This window comes from Somniosus microcephalus, chromosome 23, assembly GCF_052327205.1.
Source record: "Somniosus microcephalus isolate GS21.2 chromosome 23, FLI_Smic_1.0, whole genome shotgun sequence".
NCBI classification, from domain to species: Eukaryota; Metazoa; Chordata; class Chondrichthyes; order Squaliformes; family Somniosidae; genus Somniosus; species Somniosus microcephalus.
In genome coordinates this window covers 15,457,820-15,470,876 of record NC_141009.1, presented here as the reverse complement: position 1 = coordinate 15,470,876, position 13,057 = coordinate 15,457,820, and the positions used below count along the sequence as shown (strand labels likewise).

The following is a 13,057-nucleotide window of genomic DNA, read 5'->3' as shown; positions in this document are numbered from 1 at the left end:
CCAAGACTGGTTGCCCTACATTGAAGCTCCTTTTCGGCTTCTCATTGATGCGCTGGAATTGCTTATTCTCAACATCTCTTCGTACATTTGGTCTGAGCAAATCCAGACGAGATCTCAACCTTCGGTTAAAGAACATCATGGCCGGGGTCTGGTTGGTGACTGCATGTGTCACATTTCTGTAGGCTAACAGGAAATTGTCCACCTTATGCTGCAGTGGAATGTCGTCATCGCACATGGCCTTTACTGCTTTTTTAAAGGTTTGTACGAACCTCTCAGCCAATCCATTTGTGGCTGGATGATACGGGGCGGATGTGTAATGCCTTACCCCATTCCTTTTCATAAATCTTCGAAACTCTTCGGACACAAACTGTGGTCCGTTATCAGAGCAAATCTGGCAAGCCGTTCCTGGCAAAAATGGTCCGTAGGACTGCAATAGTTTTCTCCGTGGTGGTGGAGGACATTTTGATCACCTCAGGCCATTTTGAGTGCGCATCCACGGCTATTAAAAACATTGAGTTCATGAATGGACCAGCAAAATCAATATGCACCCATTGCCATGGAGATGAGGGCCACTCCCATGGGTGTAGAGGGGCATGTGGTGGTGCATTTTGGACCTTCTGGCATCCTGAGCAGCTCTTTGTCAGGTCCTCGATTTGCTGATCGATCCCCGGCCACCACACATAAGCCCTAGCAAGGCTTTTCATTTTCACCCCTCCCAGATGACCTTCGTGAAGCTCATTGAGCACTCTCTCCCTTAACTTGGGTGGAATTACCACTCGGGATCCACACATCAAGGTCCCCTGGCATACTGACAGCTGTTCTCTTCTGGATGAGAATGCTGGCAACAGTGAGTCGCCATGTGCTGGCCATCCCTTCACCGTCAAATCATATACCCGACAGTGTCGGGTCATTTCGGGTCTCCTTCTCTATACCAGCGTTAGTTACTGGCAAGCATTCAATTATAGTCGAATGAAATATTTCGACAGGATCCACTGCTGGTGCTTCCTCCGCAGTAGGCAGTGGCAGGCGTGATAGCCCATCAGCGTTTCCATGCTGTTTCGTGCCCTTATACTTGATTTCATATTGGTTTGCCCCTAGAAAAAGGGACCATCTTTGTAGCCATTGCACAGTCATCACCGGAATGCCCTTCTTTGGATTAACGATGGAGACAAGTGGTTGGTGGTCAGTCAGCAAGGTGAACTTCTGCCCGTGCAGATAGTGGTTGAACTTTTTCACTCCCCACACTAGGCTGAGGGCCTCCCTGTCAATCTGGGCGTAGTTACGCTCGGCTGAGGTTAGTGACCGAGACGCAAAGGCTACTGGCCTCTCCGAGCCGTCCGGGAATTTGTGCGACAGCACCGCTCCAATGCCATAGGGTGATGCATCACACGCCAACTGAATTGGTAGTGCTGGGTTGAAATGAGCCAACACCTCTTTTGATGTGATCAATTCTTTGCTCTTCTGGAAAGCTCGTTTACATTCGTCATTCCACTTCCATGGTACCCCTGTTTGCAGTAGGGTGTTCAGTGGGTGTAGTACTGTAGACAAATTCGGCAAGAACTTATGGTAGTAGTTCACCAGCCCGAGGAACGACCTCAGTTGTGACACATTTTCCAATGCCGGAGCCTTGACTACTGCCTCAATCTTTTCAGGGGACTTATGTAACCCCTCTTTATCAATAACGTGGCCACAATATGAGATCTGCTTCTGGAAAAACTCGCATTTGTGGCGATTAGCTCGGAGCCCATATTCCTTAAATCTAGTGAGCACCTGCTCCAGGTTGGCGAGGTGATCACTGTCATTTTCGCCCGTGACCAGGATGTCGTCCAAATAACACTGGGTCCCTGGAATCCCTTGCAGGACTTGTTCCATTGCCCTTTGCCAAATAGCCAGAGCTGATACTACCCCGAACACCAGCCGGTTGTATTGGTAGAGACCTTTATGAGTGTTGATCGTGAGGTACTGTTTCGAGGCTTCTTCTACCTCCATTTGCAGGTACGCCTGGGCCAGATCAATCTTAGTGAAGCGTTTCCCTCCAGATAGCGAGGCGAAAATATCTTCAATCCGCGGAAGCGGATATTGTACAGTGTGAAGGACTGGGTTCACTTGTCACCTTAAAGTCCCCACAGATGCGAACCTTCTTTGGTTCCACAGGCGTATTACTCAACGACCTCTTCATTACAGGAATGATGGGTGTAGCCCACTTGCTCCAGTCCACTTTGGACAGTACTCCTGAACGTTCCAAACCTTCCAGCTCTGCTTCGACGGCTGGGCGGATCGCATAAGGTACCGGTCTGGCCTTAAAAAACTTTGGGCTTGCATTTTCCTCTATTTTGATCGTCGCTGTTATGCCTTTTAGTGTTCCGAGTCCCTGCTGGAACAGTTCTTGTGCGTCAGTTAGCATTTTTGACAGTCGTCCAGGTGTGACGTCGTCATCCTTTTTGGCATCTACAGTCAGTGCTTGTATGGAATGCCAATCTAGCTGTATCTTCCGGATCCATTCACGTCCTAGTAGTGGTGGTCCTCCATCTGGCAATACATATAGGTCCATTTTTGGTGTTTCCTTGCCGTTATATATAACGTTCACCCTTATTTTTCCTGTCATCTGGCACTTCATTCGCCTTGCAGTACACTTCTATGCGTTCGACATATGTCGTCCAACCTTCGACTTCATTGTCGAACGCTGTGACACTGCCACTCTTCGGCATCCCTGGGTGTGGTTAGACTGGCTCAAAATGGCGTCTCCCGCACTCTCCCTTCTTCCCTGCTGCGGCTCAAAGTGGCGTCTCCCGCGCTTTCCTTTCTTCCCCGCTGACGCTGCTCGGCCCTTGAACACCGGTTGCGCTCTGCGCGTTTTCCTGCGCGCCTCTCTCTCCCGTTGACGCTGCTCGGCCCTTGAACACTGGCTGCGCTCTGCTCTCTCTCGTTGACGCCGCTCGGTCCTGAACACCGGCTGCGCCTTGTGCGCTCTACCCTCTCTCTCTCCCCCGTCGACGCTGCTCGGCCTTTTTCTGTGCCGTCAGTCGGCTCTAGCCGCCGCTGTCCGGGAAGGGTCTGCGCAGTACCTGTTGCCAGCCCGTTTCACTGGACCACCGTGCTGGAAAGCCAAGCCTGGCTCTCGACAGCCTCCCCTGCGATGCTCAATCTCCGCTGGATGACTGGGGGGTTTCCCGTGGTCGACGCCCGTGCTTCTGGACTCGGCCTTCTTCCACTGTTCTCCAGGAGCGAATCCCTGGGAGGTGATGCATAGTTGCAGGTAGGTTTGAATCTGCTCGTCGCCAATGTTAGATCCGTGTATCTTGATGTTGTGTCCTTCAATAATTAGACAAGAGACTGCAGGGAACAATCAACAGGTGTTTACTGAATGAGGGTTACTCTAGAACTAATTGTACAGATCCCTTCTCAGGGTTTATATACAGGTGTGGTCACTGCCGGTACTACAGTATACAGGAGCTGTAAAAAGTAGTTCTCCCCTTAAAGGTACATATATTACAGCTCCGAAGGCACAAATACATTTTAGCACTGACCCCTAAAGTCAAGCTCTGGGAGCTGGGTCCTAATTTTTTTTTTGACCTCCTCTGATTTCCTCCTCTCCTTTCACGAGGGCACTAACTTGTGCTGGAGTACAGTTTCGGAGGTACCTTTCTTCATGTGAGGGCCGAGACAGTGTGTATCAGTCGGGTATATGACCATGAAAGGGTAACACAGCCAAGTACTTTCCAGCAAGTGGGGGTCACCAGACAGTGTTCAGGAATGGTAACAGCTCTAACCCAGGGGCATTGAACATAGGAACAGGAGTTGGCCATTGAGCCCCTCGAGCCTGTTCCACCATTCAGTGAGATCATGGGTGATCTGTGACCTAACTCCATATACCCGCCTTTGCCTCATATCCCTTAATACCTTTTGTTAACAAAAAGCTATCGATCTCAGATTTAAAATTTACAATTGTTCGAGCATCAATTGCCGTTTGCGGAAGAGAGCTCCAAATTTCTACCACCCTTTGTGTGTAGAAGTGTTTCCTAATTTCACTCCTGAAAGGTATAATTTTTAGACTCTGCCTCCCTAGTCCTAGAATCCCCAACCAGCGGAAATACTTTCTCTCTATCTGCCCTATCTGTTCCCCTTAATATCATGAAAACTTCGATCAAATCACCCCTTAACCTAAATTCCAGGGAATACAAACCCTAGTTTGTGAGAAATCTCCTCGCAATTTAACCCTTGAAGTCCGGGTATCATTCTGGTAAACCTACGCTGCACTCCCTCCAAGGCCAATATATCCTTCCTAAGGTGTGGTGCCCAGAACTGCTCACAGTGCTCCAGGTGTGGTCTAACCAGGGTTTTGTATAGCTGCAGCATAACTTCTACCCCCTTGTATTCTTGTCCTCTAGATATAAAGGCCAGCATTCCATTAGCCTTTTTGATTATTTTCTATACCTGTCCATGACATTTTAATGATTATGTACCTGGATCCCTAAGTCTCTTTGGACCTTCACTGTTTCTAGCTTTTCACCATTTAGAAATTCTCTGATCTATACTACTTAGGTCCACAGTGGATGACCTCACACTTGCCTACATTGAAATCCATTTGCCACAGTTGCGAGAAGAATTGTGACACCCGTAATGGTTCAAGTTCCCGTCTTGACTGATGATTATGTTCCTTTATCGAGATCTGAAAGTATTTGCCGGATCGCACAGTGGCAGAAGGGGAAGCTGCTAGTCACGGGGCAGCAGTGGGGGTGGAAAGCATCTCAGTGTTTCTGGGTTTGAGGTGGATGATCACTGAGTGCATGAAGGAAGCGGGGCTGGAGGGGCCCACCGAATGGAACGAGGTGCCTCAGGAGCGAAGCTCCTTAGACTGGGAAACAAGGCAGTTGAGGTTAATCTTCCCCTCCCAAATCCAGAGGCACTGGCCCAGAGATCCTTGTCTCCTATGAGATTTGTTCCCTGACTACCATAAATTAAATCCGGGTTCCAGGTGAACCGTAAGTGATGAGGGATGATCGAGACAACAAGTCACTTTCTGTAATTCTGGGCTGGGGCTGAGATGGTATCACTCAGAGTAGCCTGTGCAAAGGCAGAAAAGCCAGGCTGCAGTCCCGAAGAGCTGACGTGGCTGGCAAGCGGCACTCCGTCATCTCCCATTGTGAAGCTTATGAGTCCTGACGTTAGCAGCAACTTAATGATCTTAGCGTCTTCCCACAAACCAGTTTTTTTTTTCCTTCTCTATTCTGGTGCTAATCTGAAGCAGCTGTTCCAGTTTCCATCTATCAAACAACAGACTGAAGTGCGGTCGCAGCCGCGGTAAGGCACCTCGCTCTCTGCCTGCCATGACTGTGCGACGGGGCCGCAGTAATTGCCCGCATTCTCGACCTCTGCCTGGCTGCTCGTTTTGACGCATGGCGCGGCAGCAGCACCGGATGGCACGGCGGGGGGGGTGGCGCGAGTGAGCAAGATGGGAGTTGATGGCGGATCTCTTGTCAGTTTTTGTGCTCCTCAAGGTGAGGATTTTTGCTGCTGCATTAAGCACTCCCAGTTCAGGTGCAACACGGCTTAGGTGCAGCGTAAAGGCCCTTCTGGTGTCTCCCCAGCCCCTGCCAACAACATGCCTCAACCGCAACCTCGGAGGAGCGGCCCACGACTGCCCCACTGGGACATTTCCCATTTGGTAGGAGAGGCCTCCTGGTGAGTTTTGGCCGATGCCAATGAGGAAGGCAACAGGGAGAGGGAAGCTCCTTCTCATCATTCTAAGAGCTGGATTTAAACCCAGGCCTCAGACCTGAAGGGGTCAGTGTCTAACCTACCTGGCCTCGCGTAAACGTTAATGTTTTGAGCATTAAGGTGCTGAATGTGCCCATTATGCTCAGCGTATGCAACAACAACTTGTATTTATACGGCGCCTTTAACGTAGTAAAACGTCCCAAGGTGCTTCACAGGAGCGATTATCAAACAACATTTGACACCGAGCCACGAAAGGAGATATCGGAACAGGTGACCATAAAGCTTGGTGATAGAGGTAGGGTTTAAGGAGCGCCTCAAAGGAGGAGAGAGAGGTTTAGGGAGGGAATTCCAGAGCTTAGGGCCTCGGCAGCTGAAAGCACGACTGCCAATGGTGGAGCGATTAAAATCAGGGCTGTGCGAATCAGCCAGGGTTCCTGCTCCTGTTTGCCATCCAGTGACATGCTGGGGATTCGTGTGTGTGTGGATTTGATGTGAGATCAGGCTTGGCTGTGATTCCCTTCATGGTTGAATAACCAGCACCCCATGAATAGTGCAGTCAGCACGGCAGGCGAGAAAATTGGTTTAAAAAGTGTATCAGACGGGAGTTTAAGACGTACTTGTTTTTTTCCCCCTTTTCCCACCAGTGCTCTTCCCTCTCCTGAAGGCGCTGACTCCTTATCGGAGATGGTTACATGGGCGCTGGTCGTCTTCCAGTATCTTGCCAGATCGGATTTTATCTTGTAGGGCATCGGAGATGAAGCTGACCCTGTCCTTGTGATGCCCACACATCCAGCGACCGGGAGTGCCCAGTTGTTTTCCCGCCTCCCTATCCAAGGAGGCCATGGGCCAATTGGAATGCTTCCACTGCCATCCTGGCTGAGATAAGTTGACTCGGGTCAGGGCAGGGGTTGAACTTGAGGCACCCTCCCCAGTCTCTGACTCCACGACTCACTGGACCAACTCACTGAATCTTCTGAAGGGCCGTGTAGGATATATGTGCAGGATGGGAGGTGCAGGGTAGGGCTAATCTTCATTTCACGGCACCCGTAACCTTCATTTATTGCTGCTAACCTTTTTCTCCCCAGAACCACCTCCGAGTGTGGAGACTCCTCAAAACGTCACCGCATTCCCAGGGGATCAGGTGGTCCTGACGTGCCGAATCCTCGGAAGCGTCCGATATAACATCACCTGGACGCGGGATGGGATTGAGCTCCAAGCTGACAACGAACGGATTACTCCTCTGAACAATTCGTCTCTGGAATTTCGGAATGTGCAGCCGGAGGACGCTGGGCGCTATGAATGTCTGGCGGTCAATATGCACGGATCAAGCCAAGCCGACATGTGGCTGTTCATCCCTGGTAAGAGTGGGTCTCGGATAGTCTCCGTCATCAGTGGTGTAAAATTGATGTTTTGTGAAATAACAACAGAAAAACGCTGGAAAAACTCAGCAGGCCAGGACAGCATCCGTGGCGAGAGAAACAGAGTTAACGTTTCAGGTCGAAGACCTTGCGTCAGAACTGGAAAAAAAGCAGGAAAAGGAACAGATTTTGAAGCAAGTTTAGGGGCTGGGAAATGGGGGAGGGGATGAAAGAACAAAATGGAAGGTCTGTGATAGGATGGAAGGCAGGAGAAGAAAAGAGGCATTAAGAGATATTCAAGGCAAGAGGAGATGGTAATGGGACAGGTTAAGATACAAAGGATGGCTCTAGATGGAGTGTGAATTGCGCTGGCGGAACGAAACATTTTGTGGCCTTGAGGAAAGTTCAGAGAAGAGCAAATCGGGTGATTCCAGACTTTGGGAATTTAACTTCCTCAGAAAAGTTCAAGGAAGTTGGGCTTGTTGTCTCTGGAGATTTTGAGGTAACCTGATTGACTGTTTCAGGACAATTAAGGACATTGGCCGAGTAATTCGAGCCAAATTGCTTCATATAGCAAGAGGTAAAGAGAAGGAAATAAGAAGTAGGAAGGGACAATGGGTGGAACTTGTGTTTTCAATAAAAAGGAATAGTCTTGTGCAGTAAGTTACAACAACAACAACTTGCATAGAAACATAGAAGATAGGAGCAGGAGTAGGCCATTCGGCCCCTCGAGCCTGCTCCGCCATTCAATGCGATCATTGCTGATCATCCAAATTCAGTACCCTGTCCCTGCCTTCTCCCCATATCCCTTGATCCCTTTAGCCTTAAGAAATATATCCAACTCCTTCTTGAATATATTTAATGAATTGGCCTCTACTGCCTTGTGTGGTAGAGAATTCCACAGGTTCACCACTCTCTGGGTGAAGAAATTCCTCCTCATCTCTGTCCTAAATGGTTTACCCCTTATCTTTAGACTGTGACCCCTGGTTCTGGACTCCCCCGCCATCAGGAACATCCTTCCTGCATCTAGTCTGTCTAGTCCTGTTAGAATTTTATAAGTTTCAATGAGATCCCCTCTCATTCTTCTAAACTCCAGCGAGTATAAGCCCAATCGACCCAATCTCTCCTCATACATCATTCCTGCCATCCCAGGCATCAACTCACATTTATATAGCGCCTTTAACGTAGTAAAACGTCCCAAGGCGCTTCACCGGAGCGTTGCCAAAGCCAAAATTTGACACCGAACCACGTAAGGAGAAATTAGAGATAGGTGACCAAAAGCTTGGCCAAAGAGGTAGATTTTAAGGAGCGCCTTAAAGGAGGAAAGAGAGGTAGCGAGGCGGAGAGGTTTAGGGAGGGAATTCCAGAGCTTAGGACCCAGGCAGCTGAAGGCACGGCCGCCAATGGTGGAGTGATTAAAATCGGGGATGTTCAAGAGGGCAGAATTAGAGGAGCGCAGATATCTTGGGGGGGATTGTAGGGCTGGAGGAGGCTAGAGATAGGGAGGGATTTGAAAACAAGGATGAGAATTTTAAAATTAAGGAAAGCTATGGACAGTATTAGTGGGTTCAGGATGTGATTGCAGGGACATGTTGACAGGTGGATTGGGTGAGGCTTGTGGGGCCGAATGACCGTTTCCTCCTCCTGTTCCCAGATTAATGGGGAATATTTCCTGTTGCCTCTGGTGCTGGAGTTTTGATATAATTTACTGAAAGACTAACGTGTTGTATTGTTGAGCAGCCGCACGTTTCCCCACAGACAGTCCAATACGTGAGGCTAGACGGGGAAAGCACAGGTAACCCAAGGGTGAAATAGAAAAGGACGCCACAGCTGGTCTCGCTACATCTGATGCATTATTGAGCGAGCCACGTGCCTACATCACTGCCGGGTCCAATAAAAATAGAAACGGCAGATGCTGGGAATCTGAAATGAAAACAGAAAACGTTGGATCTACATGACAGCCCATCTCCGCAGTCAGAAAAGATGAAAAGTCAGCTTAACTTTTTGGGCAGAGACCCTTCATCAGAACCATTCACCTCACTCTCATTATAAATACCCTGGAAGGTGTTGTAAATGTTTCATTGGCTTTATCTAGAGAGAACTTAAGAACAAAAGAAATAGGAGCAGGAGTTGACCATTCGGCCCCGCGAGCCTGCTCTGCCATTGAATAAGATCATGGCTGATCATCGACCTCATCTCCACTTTCCTGCATTATCCTCATATCCCTTGATTCTCTTAATATCCAAAAATCTAGCAATCTCTGTCTTGAATACACTCAACGATTGAGCCTCCATAGCCCTCTGGGGTAGAGAATTCCAGAGATTCACCACCCTCTGAGTGAAGAAATTTCTCCTCATCTCAGTTCTAAATGGCTGACCCCTTATTCTGAGACTGTTCTAGACTCCCCAGCCAAGGGAAACATCCTCCTTGCATCTACCCTGGCAAACCCTGTAAGTATTTTGTATATTTCAATGAGATCACCTCATTCTTCTAAACTCTATATAGGCCAAGTCTACTCAATCTGTCCTGCTAGGACAGTCCCCCCCATCCCAGGAACCAGTCTGGTGAACCTTCGTTGCACTCCCTCTATGGCAAGTATATCCTTCCTTAGGTAAGGAGACCCAAACTGTACACAATACTCCAGCTGTGGTCTCACCAGAGCCCTATATAATTGCAGTAAGATGTCTTTACTCTTATACGCAAATCCTCTTGTAATAAAAAGTAGCGGAGCATTTCACCTTGGGTCAGGGTGGGATGACTCAAGCCGCCTTGCACTGGGCAGGCTTCCTGTCCATTGAGCAGCATTCACGTAGATGTTGTCATGGAGTTCCTGGCTCTCCCGCCCTCTCCCTCTCTAGGTGTATGAAGCTCCGAGGACCCGTGATAATGGGATGCTACACTTGACCGAAGACGTAATAAATGAAAAACAAAAGCAAAATACTGCTGACGCTGGAAATCTGAAATAAAAACAGCAAATGCTGGAAACATTCAGCAGGTCAGGCAGCGTCTGTGGAGCGAGAAACAGAGTCAACGTTTCAGCTCGATGACCTTTCATCAGAACAGTTCTGACGAAAGCTCATCGGCCTGAAACGTTAACTCTGTTTCTCTCTCCAACAGATGCTGCCTGACCTGCTGAGTGTTTCCAGCATTTTCAGTTTCTATTTTACATAATGAAGGCAGTCATCCTTCAGGACCCTCTTTGTGTGTCTGTCTGCAGAGGCCCCACGTGTTTCCATCAGTCCCAGGTCACAGAGCTTTTCGAGGGGAGCGGAGGTCCGAATAGGCTGCAGTGCAGCTGGTTACCCTGACCCTGGAGTTGTCTGGATCCACGAGGAAACGTTCGTGACTAATAATGGCAGGTGAGTGACTTGGAATTTTGTTGTCTTTCATTGAAGTGCTGTGCTGTTGTGAGTGGAGGGAGGTTGGACGAGGCTGACAGAGGAGTAGACTTGGAGATCAAGTTGAACATTCGCCTCCCAATGGCGCAGTGGGTAACAGCACCACCTGGTGTGCTGGACCTGACCGGGGAGATCCAGGGTTCATTGCCTGGACAGTGCGGAGTCTGCTAACCTCAGTCTGACCGGCAGCGGGAGTCCTAATGTTGATTTGACCAGAAAGGGAGAAATGTTCTCTCCTGATCACTGTCCAGGAACTAGATATTGATCTCTGCTGGAATGCTTCCCTGCAGGCTCTGCTGGAACGCTCCCCCCTCCCCCGCAGGCTCTGCTGGAACTCTCCTCCCCGCAGGCTCTGCTGGAACGCTCCCCCCTCCCCCGCAGGCTCTGCTGGAACGCTTCCCCCTCCCCCACAGGCTCTGCTGGAACGCTCCCCCGCAGTTGAATGTCCAGCCAACACTTGTTGTCTGGGATCGAACATGAAGAATGACCACTTGAGTGAGGTACAGGAAGGTGCCTGCTGCCTGTGGAACTGTAACCTAATGTGAGCTAGCGTCTTAAGCAAAAGGTAAAGAGTAAAGTTTGAGTGGTGGGGGGGCGGGGGGCGTGGGTGCAGGGAGAAGATGGTACAAATCAATTTCCACATTGCCTTTAAGGAGCGCAGTGTCTAATTGATTGGCTTTTTCATCTGTATTTTGGACTCCCTTCTGAGAATTACCTCAAAATATAATTTTTTAAAACATGAATTATAGTTTGCCTCGTAACCCCGGAAGAGTAATCCCCCTACTCTCTCAATGGGACATCACATTCCTCCCTTCATGGCCCCGTGAGTGAAAGCCAAATTGAGCCACTGTTGCACACGTTGATCAGCTGAAGAGTTCGGGCCTTTACCGGGAAGGTCTGTGTTGCTTCTGAAACCAGGGGCGAGAGTGAGGTGTGAGGGAGCAGCAGCATAATAAATGGACTTCACACCCAGGGGGAGGGGCAAGAGAGGTTTTTCCAGCCACGTTTAAATGTTGTTATGGTGGGGGGGGCTGTGAAAATACCCACAAGATTAGATTTCTATCCTCTGCGGGAGGGCTATCCTCTGTCCGGTTTTAGGACTAGATGTCCCCTTTTTGAGTGCGCTTTTGGGAAAATTATACACGCAAGAAGAACAAAGTCTGTTTTCCTCAATTACTTCAGGGCGTGGCCGCATTAATGAAGATTACTGAGATTTTCAAGGAATTCTTTTTATCAATGAAGAGTGAACATCAGAAGCCCAAACTGCGATCCCACCTTGGGTCTCGCCCCCCCCTCGTCCCCCCCCTCCCCCCACCGCCCAATGGGAATCCAACAATATGCAGTGGATACTGGTGGTGAAAGGGGTTAATACTGGAGCCATTACACAGCTGGCTAACAGCCAGGAAAGTGATAACTGCGTATTCTTCTACAGTATCAGGCCATGGCGAGTTGAGGAAGTCATCAATTCAACCACTCGGGGGGTGGGGAAATAGTGCAAGTTATTTTTCAAACATACTGCTCATGACAGCAGTGTTCCGAATGCCAAGGAACTTACGAGGAATGAATTTTTTTGACAGTGTGTCTCCTTTCAATTGGGTTTCTCTTGACGTTTTTATTCTGGAACTGGTCCAGCCTCAATTTTAAACCTTTCATTTAAAATGAATGATTCTCCCTGAGTTTAGATCTCCTCATGACATGAGCCAAGATGGCGGGCGGGCGAGCGAGCGAGCGGTCAGTCGGTCGGGCCGCGATTCTCCTCGTTCACCAGTCACTGGTAAAATTGCTCTTCCGCTGAATCAGATGGCAGCCATCTTGAATTTGAGGTCGGGACATTTGTGCATTTGGAGCTTATGATTTCATTCATTTCCCAATAATTGTTGTCTATAAAAGACGTAAAGTGTAGAATACTTTTTAAGTGAAGTTTGCATTTAATCTGAGCTGTATTTGATCTGAGCTGTACTGGTTGGGAAGCTGCTGGGTGTTTGGCCTCACCGGGACTGGCCCAGTTGTAACTGTTCGGAATAAAACCCTCCACCGGCTACTCTTTCTACGGGTGATTTGCGGAGATTCTTTTAAAATTAATCTTTCAGCGTCCGGCACACCCCATAACTTAACTTAATAGATTGCGGGAATAGCAAATGCCGAACATGCACGTGTAAATGTCAGGACTTTGCAGACGGCATGTGGTTCCCTACTCCTAGCGTAGTATAAAGCCCCAGGACCGGCACCATCCCAGCCTTTCGTTTTTCCCCAGCTAAAGGCTCCGCGCTCCTCACATTGGACCTCTTGTCCTCAAACGTGTTGGTTAAAGCCTCCGAACTCTACAAGAGTAGGTTAGATTAGCCAGGCATTGGAGGATCAGACAATATTAGCCTCCGCTGTAACACTGCTCCTCGGTTTAATAGAATTACACAGTATTTACGGCACAGAAACAGGCCATTCGGCCCAACAGGTCCATGCCGGTGTTTACGCTCCACACCAGCCTCCTCCCACTTTACTTCCTCTCGCCCTATCAATGTATCCTTCTCTTCCTTTCTCCCTCATACACTTATCTAGCTTCCCTTTAAATGCATCTGGGCTATT

General features: G+C 49.0%; 1 protein-coding gene across 1 annotated transcript in view; it reads left to right on the top strand.

Moving 5' to 3' along the window:
• Nucleotides 1-13,057, top strand: part of LOC147101676 (hemicentin-1-like) — a 395,279-nt gene that overhangs the window by 76,813 nt on the left and 305,409 nt on the right. The window contains exons 10-11 of the mRNA XM_085965457.1: nt 6,804-7,076; nt 10,294-10,435. Coding sequence (XP_085821583.1) covers nt 6,804-7,076; nt 10,294-10,435 — 415 coding nt within the window. The remainder of the gene's footprint in view (nt 1-6,803; nt 7,077-10,293; nt 10,436-13,057) is intronic.